Here is a 20,095-nt window from a genome sequence, read left to right on the forward strand (position 1 = left end):
TGTACAGTATCACAACAGTGTAATATAATAAACAAGCAACAAGATCATCCATTGCATTATAAGTAAAGTTTAATACATGTGTGCTCTTTCATTGTAATAAGACACCAAAAATATACAATCAAAATAGAAGACAAGTCTTGTCTGCTCCATCTTCTCAAAACCTAGCCATCGTACCTGTCTACTGTTGACCTGAGATTACAAGTTATTTTGAAAGCGAGTATCAGCTTTAAAGCTGGTGAATTCATAAAAAATTAAGTGTCGTTATCTTGCTTATGAAAATCTGCTATGAAGGCCATGTAAACCTTTAAATGAAAATGTTGAGGTAAGTATGAATTCCCTAGAAAAACCATTATTTTCTATAAGTATGAAATGTAGTCTTCTACCAAGACCCGAATGTTCTGTAAGTATGAAGTGTAGTCTTCTACCAAGACCCAAATGTTTTGTAAGTATGAAGTGTAGTCTTCTACCAAGACCCGAATGTTTTGTAAGAATGAAGATAGTTTTCCTTTGGTTTTTTAGTACTACTGTACTTAGTCTAACTCATCGTTTATGTGAAGGTATCAAAAAATAAAGTAAACATGAAAGAAATATAATCATGTAAGTGTTAGCCGGAGGTACTGGTGCTAACAAGATGAATGTAAATGTTAACCCGAGGTACTAGGGCTAACATAATACATATAACCTAATGAAGATCCGAAGATTGTTCACCTGTCCTCTGTAGCAGCAATAGGGAGGAGGAATGGCTAGTCCCCGTGAAGGTATTCATAGTATAAGTAATAACCGTAGGCATCTGTAGATGTTCATCACCCACTGTTGCTAACAGATGAGTTCCGGAATGGTTAGTCCTGTACGTATATCCTGAGGTACTGAGGGATAGAGGCCCATCTAGGTATCCCGAGGTACTGTGGGATAGGGTCCTGTCTAGATATCCTGAGGTACTGTGGGATATGCAGGAAGATTTACACAGAATGTACTAATAAATCATCCTTGCAATTCGAGATACAAGTATTCATGTTAATGTACATAGTTAAGTGTATCTACGTAAAGGTACTCATGTAATGCGTTCATGTACGCGCGTTCATGTATCATGTAAGTATATGTAAACGTACTCATGTATCAGGTAATCAATTGTAAAGGTACTCATGTATCAAGTAATGTACTGGTATAGACTCATGAATGAACTGACTCTTGTGTGATTCCTTGTAATAGGAATTATGTTTGAAATCTCCAAATTATCCCTATGATAATTTACTGGAAGTTAATTGGTTGTTCATGTATGTTTATACACTCTTACTACTCAAAAGTGTGAAAAACTAATTGAAAGTGGTAAACTATAACATCGATACAGATATAAGAATATAAGTGTACATGCATTAGTTCAAGAGTGAAAAATGGTTTTGTAAGACATCTTATGGATTTTGAACAATAATTAACAATGAATTGATGTCAATTTAATATACCTTTCAAAGGTAAAACATTTGATAACAATGTGTTTTTAAGATTTAAAAACCATTTCTTGCGTCACATTTTGTAGTATGTGAAATCTGTTAAATGACAACCACAATTATAAAATACATATCAATGATTTAATAACATGTTTGTTTCTACTTGTATCCCCCCCCCATTAAAGCATTTAAAATCATTTAAAACATTGATTAGGGGTATGAACTCACCTGTACTTGGTGATTGGGATGAACTGAACAGTATAGGATGGCTAGGTGTCTAGCGAGGACTTGTACACGCACTACGATCCTAACGAACATATAATCACACATATATGCACTCAATTAGACTCAAATCACTAATTGATAATGTTAAGACATCCTAGACATAATAAACACTTTACATAAGTGTTTTTAAGCCCTAAGGATTGCATCTAAGCTATTGTGGGACAACGTATTTGTGTTTAGGGTTCCAAAGCACCCTACATGTGAGTTTACTCCCCGTAAACCATCACACATGGAGTTTACGGTTGTAAACACCCAACCTTGGGGGTTTGGTGTGTTTTGAAGTCCCAAATGATTCCTAAAATTATTCTAACTTGGTGGTTAAATCCTTGGAAGAGTTTAAGGTCTAGAAATACTCCAATTAGGAGTTTACGGCCCTGAGGCCATTCCCCTTAGAGTTTACGGCCGTAAACTCTAAGTATGGTGTGTTTTTGATGCTTTCAAGTCTCTTTCACTTGTGGTATAGGTTCTAGACTTTTATTCCTAGCATATGAAGGCACACCTTGGTGCCCTTTTTAGGAGTTTACGGCCCAAGAACCATGCCTTGGCCGTAAACTCACTTTGTTAAGTGATTTTGATGTGGTTCAAACCCTTGATTAAATGGGAACAAGTCTAGGTAACTATCTAAGGCTTTAGGAGCCTTAAAAGTAGCATTTGAGTTTGATTTTTGGAGTTTACGGCCTATGATATTCTTGGGCCGTAAACTCCCAAACTTGGGTGGATTTTGATTTTTTTTCTTGTCCTTAATACACCTATAATTTAGTCTAAGTCAGTTGTATAACTCAAGGGTCGGTTTTGGCTTTGTTTCGAGAGTTTACCGCCCAAGAACACCTTGGGGAGTAAACTCCTAGATCTAATGATTTAGCGATCTAAATCATGTTATAAGCACATAATAAGCATTCTAACACTACTAGAAAGAGTTATGCACGTTTTAGTATAAAAACCCGAAGATCCTTGAGAGAGAAAATGGCTTTTCTCTAGTTGGAAATGTGAATAATGAATGAATTTGGTTTAGAAATCTATTTATAGTCCTGAAATATTTTTGGCAGAAAATATTTTTATTCCTGAAATGATCTCTAATATAATAGAGTGTTGGAATAATACTGTTGCACAAAACCCTATTGCACCCACTCTCCTGATATTTCCTAAAGTGTAAACCCTAAATTACTCAAACTTATGTGAAGAAGTCTGAAAGTTAACAGTGACCCTATAACTTCTATTGAATTGATATAGGTTGTACAGAATGGAAATTTCGGGTTGTCACAAAACCCGAAGATCCGTGAGAGAGAAAATGGCTTTTCTCTAGTTGGAAAGGTGAATAATGAATGAATTTGGTTCAGAATTCTATTTATAGTCCTGAGATATTTTTGGCAGAAAATATTTTTATTCCTGAAATGACTTCTCATATAACAGAGTGTTGGAATAACAGTGTTGCACAAAACCCTAATGTAACCACTCTCCTGATATCTCCTTAAGTGTAAATCCTGAAAACTCCCACACTTATACCCGAAGCCTGGAATTTTCCTGAAACTGTTCTAAGCTCTATTGTCTTGATATGGGTTGTTCAGAATGGAAATTTCAGGTTGTCACAAGTTATCAACTTTTTTTTAGAAAAATGCGTTAGTGATTTTTGGTATAGTTAGATCCTGTAATAGTTCCATGCTATAGCCAATTATTGTGTTCATTCTCCTTTAGTATCTTAGTATCTTCTCTTGTTATAGTATCTTAGTATGTTCTTTCTGTTATTGAGTATTGAATCTAGTATGAACTGAACCCCTAAAGTACACCCATTATAGTTTACTAGTATTCTACTTGAACTGATATTGAAAAGACTCATTTTAATACCATGTTATGCTTGTACTTTAAAAACGGAGTTTTGTTAAACTATAAAGCAACATAACTGTAAAATAGTTTTTGAAACGTTTTGACCACTTATAGAAGACACAAGTAACATTTTGAAAGATGTTTATAACAAATAATTACACAATTATCATTGTGTTGAACTTGTATCCCCCCCCCCTAAAAGCATTTAAAACAAATAAAAGATTCATTTTGGTGTATGAACTCACATGATGTGGGTGATTCAAACGGGTATGCGTGTAAGGATGAGAAGTTCCACGAATGAAGCCCTGAGACACACCGAGTCCTAAATGACATATAATGACACATATTGGCATGAATATACTGTTTATAAAAACCTATATGGATGGAAACACCATCCGGGACTAGGAAACACTTTGACCAAGTGTTGGAATCACATGTGATTCATCAAAGGAGAGTAGAATGCCACCAACATGAGTTTACGACCATGTGTTTATGACCACAGGGAGTTTGCAACCATAAAATCATGGTTACTCATGTATACGTGTAAGCTTGAAGGCTAGCGAAGCTTTCGGAACTATGAAAGACCACTTCTAATGAGGCTTTTGATGAGTTTACGGCCCAAAGGAGTTTACAACCGTAAACGCATGACCAAAATGGCACCCTTTAAGGGGTTTACAGCCATGGGAGATGGCTTGGCCATAAACTCCTTTTGTCCTTGTGTTCTTGATGTTTTCAAGTCTCTAAGCATGAGTCCTAAGTAGATATGAAGTATAGCGAAGAGTACTTACGATATAGAAGCTTGAAACGGTCGGTTTAGAAAAGAACACTTGTGTGTGCTCTTAGTGTTCTGTGTGAAACTTGAAGATCTAAGAAAAGAATGATTTTTATGGATGAAATCATGGAAGGATACTAGATTAAGAGACGTATCAACAAATCTAGGAAGAATACGTAATTATATGAAGATCTTGGAAGGAAATCTTGATGGTAGTTGAGTGGATTTGAAGTAAATCGGCCAAGGAAAGGAAAGAATGAGAAAAATGGCCAAGGACGATACACATACTCTTGAGTTTATGGCCACATGAGTTTACGACAATAAACTCATTGACTTGTGGTCGTGAACTCATTTTGATGAGGTTAAGGTTTGATTTCCTACACTGTGGTTCTAGCAGGTACTTTCTAACACCTATTCCTTAAGTGTATTAGGCTTAAAACTCCTTAGAATGACCTTTACCCAGGCTAAAACTCATTACCAGTGAGTTTGACACTCATTTGAGTTGATTGACTGAGCTCTAAAAGAAAAAAATTTCCGGGTTATCACAACCATTGACTTCAAACATATAACCTCTTTCCTCATTAAGACCTAAACCCATGCATGACTTGATCTTAACGTCCAAGTTTGGATTTTTATGAACCCAAAATTCATATTACTCTGAAATAGGGCGGATCTAAGCTTATGTAGAGCATTTGCTCATAAAGTCTCAACCATGGGACCAAAAACTCTAAAATTTGGTCCATCAGGCGCAAATAAAAAATGATAAGGAAAGCTTTCAGCTTTTTACCTCCAAGTGAAGCTCCACCCTCTGTAGAAATCAGATCCAAGCTTGTACTCCAACTTCTAGCCTCCACAATAACCTCCTCTACTTCTTCACTATCACACAAAGACACTTTCTAGCTCAAGAACACTCACACAAAAGCTTTAGAATGATGATATTGTTGTCCAAGGGTTTCTCTCTGTGGGATGGTGGCTGGGGACAAGACCTTATCATTCCTTTTATATCGCTCAAGCCATGATTAGGGTTTCACATCTGGGCTAGCTACGCCCAACGTAACCTTGGGTATGCCTAGCGTACCTAGGCGAGTTGGCATCCAAAAATAGTGCATGAATATGCACATTGTAGTCTTCAATCTGCCCAGCGTACTTAATTGCCATACATTTTCCTTTAGGGCTAAACTTGAAAACAAGTCACACCTCAAAACCGGAATGGCGGAAACGTTCGGGGGTGGAGGACGTCATGTCAAGTATCATGAGATATGTATATGGTAAGCAAGTAATGAACAACCATTTCATTTAGAAAGAGAGTGTTTACAATGTATGTGTTCACAAAACATAGAAGTCATAAACAAATAACAAAACAAAACTTAAGGCAATAATGCTCCATCTTCTGAAGTCCCAGCACGAGCACCCGTCTAATAGTCTCCTGAGAATACAAGTTATTTGAATGAGTTGATCAGCAATTAAGTTGGTGAGTTCATAAGATTTTAGTGATGTGAGTAAGCTGTAAAAATGTGGTTGAAAATGTATATGTAAAGTACTGTAAGATGTAAGGTGTTGTTTAGTAAAGTTTGTCTGTTCCTCTAGAAAATCATATATTTCCTACTTAAAACGGGAGTTGAGTAAAATGACACTACAAGCCTTTCTATGCGTAATAAGTGAGTACAAGTTATATATACTTGGAGTAAACAACCAATCGATTATGCGCATCTGCCCTCAACCTAAACCCCGACGGGGTACAGTAACTAAGGAGGATAGCACATATTCCATTGGTTATTAGATCGTTCTCATATATAACCTTGGGGTATTCACTTGTTACACATGGAGTTATTTGTAATGGTTCCTTTATGTCTAATGGAGAGTTCCTTTTAAGAAAACCTATATTTCTTATAATAAAATATTGACTATGGTGATTACTTTTATAATAGCTTTGTTTATACTGCTATATATAATGTGGTATCGGGTAGATAATAGATTGGGTGACCTCGGTGTAAACCAACATCCAACGGGAACAAGACGTACAGCGAAGAACACACATCCTATTAGCTGTCGGATATTAGTCTTATATATAAACATGGTGTATAAACTAAGGTATTATAGAGTTAACTCACTTAAAGTCTTCAAAACTAAACTGGCTTTATAAAATGGATTAAGTCCTTAACTGGGAAATCACTAGTTTTGTACATCCAAAAGTACTGACTTTGAAAAGAAGGTTTTGTATTAGAAAAACTGTGCGTTGACTCTGTGTCCTATAACCTGATCCATACCTGGTACCCTTATGATGACTTAATGTATACTAAGCATAAATATATATAGATTCGGGTAGATAAAAGATTGGGTGACCTCGGTGTAAGCCTACATCCAACGGGAACAAGACATACAACGAAGAACACACATCCTATTAGCTGTCGGCACCTACTTAACATATATGTATCTTATAGTGTATACATTACGGAATTATAAGGTTAGCATCACGGTCCTAACTTTTAAAAGTAGCCTTCTACCAAGACTCAATTGTTTTGAAAGCAGTCATCTACCAAGACCCTACTGCTTTGAAAGCAGTCTTCTACCAAGACTCTACTGTTATGAAAGCAGTCTTCTACCAAGACCCTACTGTTGTGAAAGCAGTCTTCTACCAAGACTCAATTCCTTTGTCAACTGTAAAGTACATTCTCCCTAGTTTATAACCTACCTCGATTAGAGAATAGATCAACCTTCAAGTGTTACCGAAACTTTATGAAAGTAATGGGAGAAAGTGAGTACCCTGATGTTGTTTATAATGACATATGGAGGTACTATCAACCTAAAAACATAAGTGTGTTTTATTACGGTCATAATGTGAAAGCTAGAACCCCTACTAACCCGCTCTTATGTATGGAGATTGAGGGAACCAAATGCGACACAAGCAAATCCATGCAAGCCGTGTAATTCACATTAAAGTTAGATCATGTCTGCGTGTTATCATGCTATAGCAAATTAACTTTTTAGTTATGTTCTGTTCTGTTATGTTCTGATATTGACTCTTTGTGTGCTTCATTGTACTAGAAGTAATGAATAGCATTCTCCTAAACTATACCGATAATAGTTTACTAATGCTCTAACTGGACTGTTACTAAAAAGACTCATTTATCTACAAAGTTATGCTTATACTTTAAAAATGGAGTTTTGTATAACTATAAAGTAACATAACCATTAGAAGAGTTTTGAAATGTTTTAACAACTTATAAATAACATTACTAACATTTTGAAAGAATGTTTAACAACAAATAATTACACAATTATCATTGTGTTCAACTTGTATTCCCCCCTTAAAACAATTAAAATAGTTAAAAGATTCATTACGGGGTATGAACTCACCTGATGTGGGTGATTTAAACGGGTATGTGCGTACGGATGAGAAGTTCCACGAATGAAGTTGCGAGACACAATAAGTCCTAAATGATATTTAAGGACACATAATGACATGAATATAGTGTTTATAAACAACTATATGAACGGAAACACCTTCCGGGACTAGGAAACACCTTAACCAAGTGTGTGAATCACATATGATTCAACATAGGAAGGTATAAGGCACACATATGAGTTTACTACCATGAGTTCATGGCCCAAGGGAGTTTACGGTCGTAAACTCATGGTTACTCATGGGTTATTGCTAGTTTGAAGTCTGGGGAATTATTTAGGGACATTAGCTCTAGCCTAGGGTGAGAAATACCACCTTCTTTGGAGTTTTTGAGGTATTCACGGCCCAAATGAGTTTACTACCGTAAACTCATGTCCAAATATGTTTATGTGGGTCCTAAAGGTCATAAAGAAGCATTCTAAATTCATGCCTAAGCCCTTGGAAGTGTTTTTAGCATCAAAACACCTCTATTTTGAGGTTACGGCCCATGGACCATTTGGTCAGGTGTTTGCGGCCGTAAACACTTATGGGAGATGATATTTTGGTTGTTTTGGGTCCTAAACACATCTAGGTAAAGTACTATGCTTGTCTCTTGGGTTATGGAAGGCATTTAGGGCATTTTGGCACCCTAAAATGGAGTTCACGGCCCAAGAACTTTCTTGGCCATGAACTCACTATTGGTCCTTCATTTTAATTGCTTTTGATGCCTAAACATGTCAAGGTTTGTCCGATGTTTGGTTTCCAAGGTCTAGTGGTCATTGGGCACACTTTGGCCCTTGAAATGGAGTTTACTCCCCAAGGTGTTCTTGGGCGGTAAACTCACAGATCTTGGTGTTTTCCTATGATTTCTAGTGTATTAAGCATATATAAAGCTTTAAAACAACATTAGATAGAAGTACACACTTTCCGAAACAAAAGTACGAAGATCCTTGAGAGAGAATTTGGCTTTTCTCTAGTTGGAATTGTAACTAATGAATAATTTTGTTCAGAATTCTATATATAGTCCTGGGATTTTTGGCAGAAAATATTTCATTCCCGGAAAGAACTCTAATATCATAGAGTTTTGGAATAACAGAGTTGCACAAGACCTAAGTGCAACCTTTCTCCTGATATCTCCTTAAGTGTAAATCCTGAGTTACTCAAACGTGTCCCAAAAGTTTGAAAGTTAGGAGAAACAGACTTGGCTTCTATTGAAGTGGATGTTTTTGGGTTGTCACATCATCCCCCCGTTAGAATGAATTACGTCCCGAAATTAGCTCTCTTAGCATTACTACTGGGGTTGCGCTCCTCTGATTTGCGGAATACTCACTCGTAGACCTGGCAACTTGCGCTAGTGTTCTTGATAGGATTCATACTTGGTCCATCTATCATTACCTCATGTATACAAGCCGTATATAATTAGGATTAGTAGGACTGTCGAATGTGCGACTCCGTTCTAGGTCCACAACTCAACGGAGAACAGGAGATAGGGCGGAAACACACATACTAGATCTGCGTAATCATACTCTTAACCACCCTCGCGTATACACTAAATAATAATAGGCGGGTTGTATTCGTCCTTAGCCTCTGTGCTAGAACTTGGTCTGCTGGACGAGTGGTATGTCGTGACGGTCTGCGGATATCTGACGATAATACTCCGTAGAATAAAGTACTCTTCGCATGAGTACTTCGGGGTTTGGAATGCGAAAGATAAAGTTTAGGTTTAGGTCAGACCTTTTATACGAATGACGAAAGTTTCGAGAACTTGCCGATCGAGGCGATAGTAACATACGAACTCAGTATGGTGAGGACCACGCCAACTCATGACAAAAGGAAAACAACGGACTTTATACTGAACAAAGTTTTGGTCAAATGAAAGAAACTTCTGATATACGACGATGTATCCCTAGTATGCTTGGTACTATACTCCTAGTATGTTCAACAATGTACTACTTGTAATTGCTCTCGAGTTTCCTATTTTCTATTTTGAAATTAACACTCATATGTATCGTAATGCTATGTGCGCATACATACAAATAAAAGTACTTTACTAACTGAAAGGATACTTTTATACTATGATCCCCCATTGTACCACTACCATCGCCCGTAATATACAAGTTGTGAATACTTAAGATGATTCAGGTAGTCGACTGAGCATCTCTGCCTCAAATCCTCAACTAATTAAGGAAAGGGGACCTAAGCGGAGTCGCTCACTCTAGGTCTGCAACGTCTCAGTTGTGCACAACCCTAATGTATATGGTGAGTCATAATAGCTTCTCTAAGGGTCTTTTAATTCTCTTGAATATTACGACCTATTTCAACATGTGAGTTGTCATATATACTTTTAAGTGTCATCCCCAAATTTTAATCTTATATGAATATAAATTAATTTTTAAAAGTAAGTACTATTTTGAAAACGTACCACTACTCGACGACGACTCCGAGGTGGATTCTCCTGCGGTGATCATCAGAATACGTCCATCCGCGCCTAAGTTCTTGATTATTGGGCAGTCCCTATTAATGTGTCCATTCTCACCACAGCCATAACAGGATCGGTTTTCTTCAACACCGAGGACTTGGGAGATCGGTTGAGCCGGTGCCCTGCAGTAACGGACTGTGTGTCCCTTTTTGTGGCAGTTCAGACACTGCATTTCTTGGCACACTCCAGTGTGGTGAAAGTTGTATTTTCCACACTTCAAAAGGTTTCCAGCATAACGACTGGCTGGTGCTGAAGCAGTAGGCGTCGTAGCGGCGTACATAGTACTCGCTTGTTGCTCTTGTGGGATGTCTTGTGTTGTTCGCTTCTTCTTTCTCTTGTTCTCCGACTGTTGATTATAGTCCTCTTACCTTGATGACTCGGGAATAGGGACTTTTACGCTGTGGCAGACTCCATGATCGATGAGTCGCTGAGCCAAGCGTTTAGCACTATCGAACGTGGCTAGGTTAGAAGATAACACATTTCCCTGGGTCGGAGCAGTCAGACCCCAAATGTATCTCTGTATCTTCTTCTTTTCTGAGGTGATCATCTCAGGACATAGAGCTGCTAGTTGGCTAAACCGGTTCGTGTAGGTCACTATGTCTGAGCCAACCATAGTGAGATCCCACAGCTCTTGTTCCAGTTTTTGAATCTCGTCTAACGGGCAATATTCTTCCTGCATTAACTCATTTAGGTTTTCCCAACCTATGGAGTTTGCCACTGATAGTTTCAGTGACTTAACATGGCTGTTCCACCATGTTAGGGCCTTGCCATCGAACGTGCAGGCAGCAAACTTCACTTTGCTTCCTTCGGGGTATGAACAGATTTCGAAGACCGACTCTGTTTTCTCGAACCATTGCAAGAGGGCAATGACTCCTTCAGTCCCTTTAAAGGACAGTGGTTGACATCTGGTGAAGTCCTTGTAGGATAACTCTCCCTGGCGCACAGGGACCTCACCTTGAGTAGAATCGATAGGCGCTTCGCCTCCACCTGTACTGGTGGAGTGATATTGTGCCATGGCTGTTGCCACAGCCTCAGCCACTGCAGCGTTCAAAGTTGCTGCAACGATTTGTAGAGAAGGTATGGGAGTTATTGGAGTAGCGTGTCTGGGTGATCTGCGAGGAGGCATCTTTGCTAAAAGAAAACAAAGATGAGACGGAATAAGTCTATAGCAAGGGACACAAGCCGAAAGCTGAAAAGACTAGGTTATCCTAGTTCTGGATGTATCAGGTCCTGACTTCCACAGGGTTCTAGGAACAATTCATAAATGAGTCTATACCTAATAAACTCTATGAATTTGAAATAACTATCCTCGAATGAATATCTGTTTCCTGAATAATTGTTATCAGCTGCATGTATGAAAATAATTCTAACACATGAAATGTGAGTAGTGTTTCCACTCGCTCGCTAATTTAACCTAGTTAATATTTATTAGTGAGACACGTAAGACGTTTTTGGTTACTTCGGTTGATCTTTCCTTGAAATCTTCTTATTGGTTTGTCCTTGTTCCTCCTGAACTATTATGTTGACTACTATGAGGAAGTGGTTACGTTTATCTGGGCTTGTCGTGCGAGAATGAAAGTGACTAAAGAACCTATAAGCTTTAAGGTAACTTTATGGGGTGATCCTTACGGAATCTTCCTATAATTATACTAGGTATACCAGTTGGTATTGGATATAATTGAAGATGAAATAGACCTTTGAACAATTGATCCCACCTCAACACTACTTCCTTAAAAGGAATGGATAGCGAAGCGTCGGTCACAGATTCTATGTCTATAAGGTCTTGATTATATATAAAATTTATGAATATACCCTGTAGGATTATAGACCTATCCGCAAGGGTCTTTTAAGTTATCACATAAGTTATGTATCTAGACTAAAATACTCCTATAGTATCCTAACGTAACGTACTTGTTATGTTCTAACTAAAATACTCCTATAGTATCCTAACTGTACTTGATCTGGCGTTCTCTTGACTGGTGTTCTGGTAAGTTTTAACCCTGTTGCAACACCACATCATTCCCAAACACATGTTGGTCACATCTCGAATGAATATAGATGATCAGGCTATATTGATCCTTGCTATGATTACATAACTGTTCGGGTTGACGACAGTGCCCAACCATTAAATACTTTTAGTTATGTTCTTCTCGTGATCCTACTTCTATTATGTACATGTATGAGAAAGTAGGTATATTTTTATAACTTGAAGTTATACTCTAAAATATATCATTATCCAGAGCACTTAAGCCCCATTGTATTTATAGACGTATATCTTTTATCGGTTGATACACTTAGTTCACTATAAACAATGCTCTTATACCAATCTGTCACACCCCAAAACCGGAACAGCGGAAATGTTCGGGGGTGGAGGACTATATGTCAAGTATCACGAGATGTGTATATGGTAAGCAAGTAATGAACAACCATTTCATTTAGAAAGAGAGTGTTTACAAGGTATGTGTTCACAAAACATAGAAGTCATAAACAAATAACAAAACAAGACTTGAAGCTATAATGCTTCATCTTCTGAAGTCCCAGCACGAGCACCTGTCTAATAGTCTCCTGAGAATACAAGTTATTTGAAAGAGTTGATCAACAATTAAGCTGGTGAGTTCATAAGATTTTAGTGATGTGAGTAAGCTATAAAAATATGGTTGAAAATGTATATGTAAAGTATTGTAAGCTGTAAGGTGTTGTTTTGTAAAGTTTGCCTATTCCTCTAGAAAATCATATATTTCCTACTTAAAATGGGAGTTAAGTAAAATGACACTACAAGCCTTTCTATGCATAATAAGTGAGTACAAGTTATATATACTTGGAGTAAACAACCAATCGATTATGCACATCTGCCCTCAACCTACAACCTGACGGGGTACAGTAAGTAAGGCGGATAGCACATATTCCATTGGTTATTAGATCGTTCTCATATATATCCTTAGTGTATTCACTTGTTACTCATGGAGTTATTTGTAATGGTTCCTTGATGTCTGATGGAGAGTTCCTTTTAAGAAAACCTATATTTATTATAATAAAATATTGACTATGGTGATTACTTTTATAATAGATTTGTTTATACTACTATATATAATTTGGTACCGGGTAGATAATAGATTGGGTGACCTCGGTGTAAACCCACATCCAACGAGAACAGGACGTACAACGAAGAACACACATCGTATTAGCTGTCGGATCTTAGTCTTATATATAAAACTGGTGTATAAACTAAGGTATTATAGAGTTAACTCACTTAAAGTCTTTAAAACTGTACTGGCTTAATAAAATGGATTAAGCCCTTAACTGGGAAATCACTAGTTTTGTACATCCAGAAGTACTGACTTTGAAACGAAGGTTTTGTATTAGAAAAACTGTGCGTTGACTCTGTGTCCTATAACCTGATTCATACCTGGTACCCTTATGATGACTTAATGTATACTAAGCATAAATATATATTGATTCGGGTAGATAATAGATTGGGTGACCTCGGTGTAAGCCTACATCCAATACGAACAAGACATATAGCGAAGAACACACATCCTATTAGCTGTCGGCATCTACTTAACATATATGTATCCTATAGTGTATACATTACAGAATCATAAGGTTAGCATCATGGTCCTAACTTTTAAAAGTAGCCTTCTACCAAGACTCGATTGTTTTGAAAGCAGTCTTCTACTAAGACCCTACTGTTTTGAAAGCAGTCTTCTACCAAGACTCTAGTGTTATGAAAGTAGTCTTCTACCAAGACCCTACTGTTTTGAAAGCAGTCTTCTACCAAGACTCTACTTTATGAAAGCACACTACTAGAAAACAGACCTTTAATGACGCGCTTTTTACGACACGCGATAATTAACGATACGCAAAAGGACGTGCCCTTAAAATTGTGTCATCTCTCCAAAAAATTTAAGGATTTACGTCACGCTTTATTGCGTGCCCTTAATTTAGTGTCTCAAGAAAAAAAATTAAAAACACGGAGGGCGCTTTATCTTAAACGCGCGTCGTCTGTACCTGTCGCGTTATAATTTTAATGAAACGCGCTTTTAGTAGACAAGGGGGGAAATGAAATCCCCAAAATTTTGAAAACCCGCCATGTTTTTTCTATCTTTTATCTATCTTTCATCTTCAACCTAACAAGGACGAGCATTGCACTCTTGATTTCCCTAACTCTTTCTCATTTTCTGATTCAAACTTGAAAGAATCAAAAAAAAATCTATCAATTTTGAAGCCTAAAGGATCACAACAACCGACTTCATTACATCTTCATCTTATTCCCATTACCACTTCGAATCTCCTACCCTAATTTTCCCTCAGCAACAATTCTAGCAGCTTCGCAGACATGGCTCAAAAACCTAGATGGGGCGAATTGGAGGAAGAAGCTGATGGTGGTGACTATGACTATTTGTTGCCGCCGAAACAGGTTATTGGACCCGATGAACACGGGTTGAAAGTACAAATTCAACGATGAAGGTAATCGGGTTAAGATTCCCACCACCACACGCATCCGTAAAATCGCTAATGCTCGGCTGAGCAAGCGCACCATGGAGAGGCGTACTTGGCCTAAGTTCGGTGATGCCGTTCCAGAGGACGTCTGCGCCAAACTCACCATGGTTTCTACCGAGGAAATCATCTTTGAGCGACTAAGGGCACCAGGTACGTCATCCCTAGATCTGAAATTTCAGATAATTGTAAGAATCCTTTATAATTATTTATGTGAAATTGTTAAGACATATGTAGTTGAAGAATTTTATTACTTTATTTACATCTAGCCCTAGTTCTTTACATCAGGTTTATTGCCTAGATCAACAGTTTCAGTTGCAATTCACTATGCACATATCAATCATCATGGCAATAGTCAATCACTACCGATTTAAAAACTTAGGAATCTATCTCAATTTCATTGCTGCTTGTTAGATATGCAGATTGTGAATGCGAAGTTTTGTCTTTTACATAGAAAAGTTGAAGACTCAAATCCAGTTGGAGACCTATTAGCTCAAATGTCGAAAGGAGGAGATGTATTGATGGTATGCAGGACATGTGGGAAGAAAGGAGACCATTGGACCTCAAATAGCCCTTACAAGGACTTGGCTCAGCCTACCGAGTCCTTCTCTGAGAATCCAAACCCTTCAGACTCATCAGCCACGGGTGAATTTGGACTCTGGTTCCCATCATAATCACACTAATTTTCTTACACTTAGAGACCCGATGATTTAGGGCACTAATTCTTGATTGAAGTGACCGATTAAGATGAACGCATTCAGTTCTTTCTTTTTCTTTTATTTGACAAGTTCCACCACATATGAACTTCATATGTGGGTTGCCCTGTTGCAAAGCTTGAAGGATGGGGACCTAAACGTGGGAGGAGAAACAAGAACTAAGTTTGATTCTCTGTATCACAAGGCAATTGGAAGCATTTAGAGCTGGCTTTAATCAGGTCATCATGTTTTTCCAAGATTCTAATATGCTAAATTGTTTATGGAATTAGAAAATATACAAAATAATTTTTTTAAGCTAATATTTTATCTTATTACTATCAGGTTTTTGAGGCTTCCAATTTACAAATATTTTCTCCAAGTGAGTTGGATTATTTACTTTGTGGGCGTAGAGAAATGTGGGAGGTAATTTGCTCATCTTTTTTCTACTTAAACATAAGATGTATTCTTTTTGAAAATGATATGATGTAGAGAATTCATGTTTCTTTTAAATGCAGGCTGATACACTTGTGGAACACATAAAATTCGACCATGGATACACATCCAAGAGCCCTTTAGTAATTAATGTGAGTAATTTATTTTTTTTAGCGATATTCAGGGAAGATTTATAAATTTATAGTATAGTTAATATTAATAATTTTGTTTATGTCTCTTTGTTAGTTGCTTGAGATAATGGGAGAGTTCAATCCAGAACAGCAAAGGCCATTCTGTCAGTTTGTTACTGGTGCACCTCGGCTTCCTCCAGGTGGCTTGGCTGTCCTGAACCCTATGTTGACCATTGTCAGAAAGGTAAAAAAACCCCCCTCAACAACCCCTTGTTTTCAAAATTTTATCTAGGTGAATTACGAAAATGCCCCTCCTCAGTCACTAACCCTTTATTAATTACAACGCTCTTCAAAGCTCCAACAACACTGCATCAAATGCTGCGGGTGGAGTGTCAGAATCTGCAGATGATGATTTGCCAAGTGTCATGACATGTGCCAACTACCTCAAGCTTCCAACCTATTCCACCAAGGTAAACAAACTTTTCATTTCTTTCTATCACAAAGAAATGGTTTTTTGATTGAAAAGTATTGTTTCCCCTCTTCTCAATAAGACTTTGATGCAAATATAGATAAAAATGTCTGGATTTTAGACAAATCTGATTAGAAGTAGTTTTGAATCAAATTGATAAAGAAGTCACAGAACCCTAAATTATCTGGATTTCTTTTACACTTGAGTTATGATGTTTTGTGGTCTAAGTCACCTTTATGTCATATTCTGTGTGATTTGGCCAGAATTGGAATTGGGATTGGAACTGGAATTCGATTCCATTCTAATACCGCATCATGTTTGCAACACTGTCTCTTTATAAATAGTAAATACTCTAACTACCCTTTTAACCCTATATCTCACAAGTAAACATATCTCTTTTGCATTTCCATTTACTTTTCCTCTTCATATGGTTTACAAATTCCAATCTATTTCTCATCAACCAAATGTGTGAGAGAATCCAATTTCTTGAGATTCTAGATCCTTCAAATTCCAATTCCTTTGAATATGGTTCATTTATTTGTGTATTATATTGCACCATACTTTCATTTCTTTTTTTAAGACATTCTATTTTCAATTTTTTTTCTTATCAAGGCATTGTATTTTGAAAACTTTACCCAATTATAACATTCTTATTGTTTGCATTTACACTTCTTTACACGTCCCAATTTCAATTCGTTTATTTAAAAATTGATCATTTTAGGTTTTAGATTTTATTGATAACAGGTGAGACATGTGATATAGAAAGAATCAGTTAATAAAAATTAGATATTCACCTCTTTTTCTATATTTTGTACGATAATAACATAAAAAATTTGTATATTTGGCAGAAACTTTGACCAGGACTTGTTTTCAATCTCTTGTGTGTGCAAATGATGTAACTGCCTCTAGAATGTTTTTTAAGAAAAATAAATTGGAAGCAAGCATACCAGATCAGCATCAGGATCTTAGGAAGGCATCATGATATTAACTTTAGTTGCTTTAGTAGTTGTTATAGAAGTTTTGCCTTTTCTATTCAAAATTATAACTTAAAAACACCACCTGTTTCCTCTTTTCTAGCTTGTATTACTGTTGCTGGCTTCCAAATGAGGCCTTAATTGTCTTAAACATTCTACTGTTAGATTTGGACCTAATTTATTTAATAGTCAACGATAGTGGGGTAGCATATTGAACTATTTGCTTCAGAAAGACATTATATCTTGTCCAATTTATATTTGAATTCAAGTTATGCATAATGTCAATATTGTTGGATTAATAAATAAATTATACCTAAAGAATAAAGATTGTATGATGAAAGAAAGATTGTAAATTACCAACTATTGGTTTATCATTTACTGAGTTAACCTACAATTTTTTCTGTAGTTTTATCTTGTTTCTGATATAGCCGTGAAAGAACTCATTGCCGTTGCCACCAAAAGAGAAGGTAAGCTATAATATGCCAAAGTTGAATTACTTTTTAAGAAATAGCAACCTACTTTTAGTTATTTGTTTATTATATCAACATACAACATCAGAACACTTCATGTTGAAGTTGCAAGAAACAGAGAAATCGAAGCATCACTTGTGGTTTAATTCAGATTCTGGGACAAAAAGAGTCCTAGGGGTATTTTTGGAATATTTAGTTTTTCTAACTTTTATGCGTAGTCTGAGGGGCTACAAAAGGTGTTAGTGTTAGTGATGAAAGCTTGGTTGATATTCAAAAAGTGTTGTAGAGCTAACAAATGGTTCTTCAGGTATGCAATACTCTAGGCATACTTATAATATAAAACTATAAAAAATTTAATTTTTTGATATATATTTTTTATTTTGTTTTGCAGAGGATACTAAAGAGCAAATCTTGCAAAGGATCTTTTTTGTTTTGTTTTGCAGAGGATACCCCTCACATTTTCCCAAATTGCCCCTTCCTCTACAATGTTTTTTTGTTTCCATGTATTTTGTGCATCAGGTAAAGTTGGTGGAAGAAAGGAATATGAAACCACTTGATTCAAATCTTGCAGCATTATAAGCAAGATGCAGTAAAGACTTGGAGTTGAATTTGGCTAAGTTGTTCTTAAGTGAGATGGGCCAATGTACAACTTCTTATCCATATAACAACTGTTTGGAGCATTAGTCTTAAAGAATTATGAAAGGCAAGATGCAACTTTACTTAGTTGGAATTTGATGTAGAGAGTATATTAGATGCAAATTTAGATATTGTAAAAAATAGAATTGTATGATATTAAATTTTATGCAATGGATTGTTTTTTATATATGATATTTTATTTCTATTATGAGACATTAAATGCAAATTTAATTTAAAAATTAATAAATATATAAATATTTTTTTAGAACATTCAAAATTATGATACGCAAAAATGTGTGTCATCTTCATTTATGACATGACCTTTCTTGACAGGGGCTTCCTTGATATGTATTGCGTGTCATAAACACGCGCGTCGTAAGGTTACGACACGCAAATGCGTGTCGTCTTCCTTTATGACAGGGCCTTCCTTGATACGCATTGTGTGTCATAACCGCGCGTCGTAAATGCGCGTCATAAATGCGCATCGTAAATGCGCGTCGTCTCTCTTTATTACAGGGCCTTCCTTGACACGCATTTGCGCGTTGTCTGAGCGTTTTACGACGTGCAATGAGCGTCGTAAAAGGCCTTTTTTCTAGTAGTGGCTGTCTTCTACCAAGACTCTAATGTTCCTTTGTCAACTGTAAAGTACATTCTCCCTAGTTTATAACCTACCTTGATTAGCGAATAGATCAACCTTCAAGTGTTACCGACACTTTATGAAAGTAATGGGAGAAAGTGAGTACCCTGATGTCGTTAATAATGAAATACGGAGGTACTATCAACCTAAAAACATAAGTGTGTTTTATTACGGTCATAATGTGAAAGCTAGAAGCCCTACTAACCCGCTCTCATGTATGGAGATTGAGGGAACCAAACGCGACCCGAGCAAATCCATGCAAGCCGTGTAATTCACATTAAAGTTAGATCATGTTTGCGTGTTGTCATACTATTGCAAATTAACTTTTTAGTTATGTTATGTTATGTTATGTTCTGTTCTGTTCTATTCTGTTATGTTCTGTTCTGTTCTGTTATTGACTCTTTGTGTGCTTCATTATACTAGAAGTAATGAATAGCATTCTCCTAAACTATACCTATAATAGTTTACTAATGCTCTAACTGGATTGTTACTTAAAAGACTCATTTATCTACAAAGTTATGCTTGTACTTTAAAAATGGAGTTTTGTATAACTATAAAGTAACATAACCTTTAGAAGAGTTTTGAAATGTTTTAACAACTTATAAATAACATAAATAACATTTTGAAAGAATGTTTAACAGTAAATAATTACACAATTATCATTGTCTTCAACTTGTATTCCCCCCCTTAAAACAATTAAAATAGTTAAAAGATTCATTACGGGGTATGAACTTACCTGATGTGGGTGATTCAAACGGGTATGCACGTATGGATGAGAAGTTCCACGAATGAAGTTCCGAGACACAATAAGTCCTAAATGATATTTAAGGACACATAATGACATGAATATGGTGTTTATAAATAACTATATGAAAGGAAACACCTTCCGGGACAAGGAAACACCTTCTGGGACTAGGAAACACCTTCCGGGACTAGGAAACACCTGAACCAATTGTTGGAATCACATGTG

At 36.6% G+C, this 20,095-nt stretch overlaps 1 protein-coding gene and 1 pseudogene across 1 annotated transcript; both read left to right on the forward strand.

Annotated features, from left to right (window-relative positions):
• Positions 1-14,520: 14,520 nt before the first annotated feature.
• Positions 14,521-15,355, forward strand: LOC122195493 (uncharacterized; annotated as a pseudogene).
• Positions 15,356-15,428: 73 nt separating this feature from the next.
• On the forward strand, positions 15,429-18,253 carry LOC122195494 (E3 ubiquitin-protein ligase UPL3-like). Its single transcript, XM_042897422.2, has 10 exons — positions 15,429-15,493; positions 15,582-15,615; positions 15,719-15,799; positions 15,892-15,960; positions 16,055-16,183; positions 16,287-16,409; positions 17,789-17,849; positions 17,941-18,029; positions 18,071-18,159; positions 18,244-18,253. The coding sequence occupies exons 1-10, from the start codon at positions 15,429-15,431 to the stop codon at positions 18,251-18,253; spliced, it is 750 nt and encodes a 249-aa protein (XP_042753356.2).
• The last annotated feature ends 1,842 nt before the right edge of the window (positions 18,254-20,095 follow it).

Source organism: Lactuca sativa, chromosome 1, assembly GCF_002870075.4.
Source record: "Lactuca sativa cultivar Salinas chromosome 1, Lsat_Salinas_v11, whole genome shotgun sequence".
Lineage (NCBI taxonomy): Eukaryota > Viridiplantae > Streptophyta > Magnoliopsida > Asterales > Asteraceae > Lactuca > Lactuca sativa.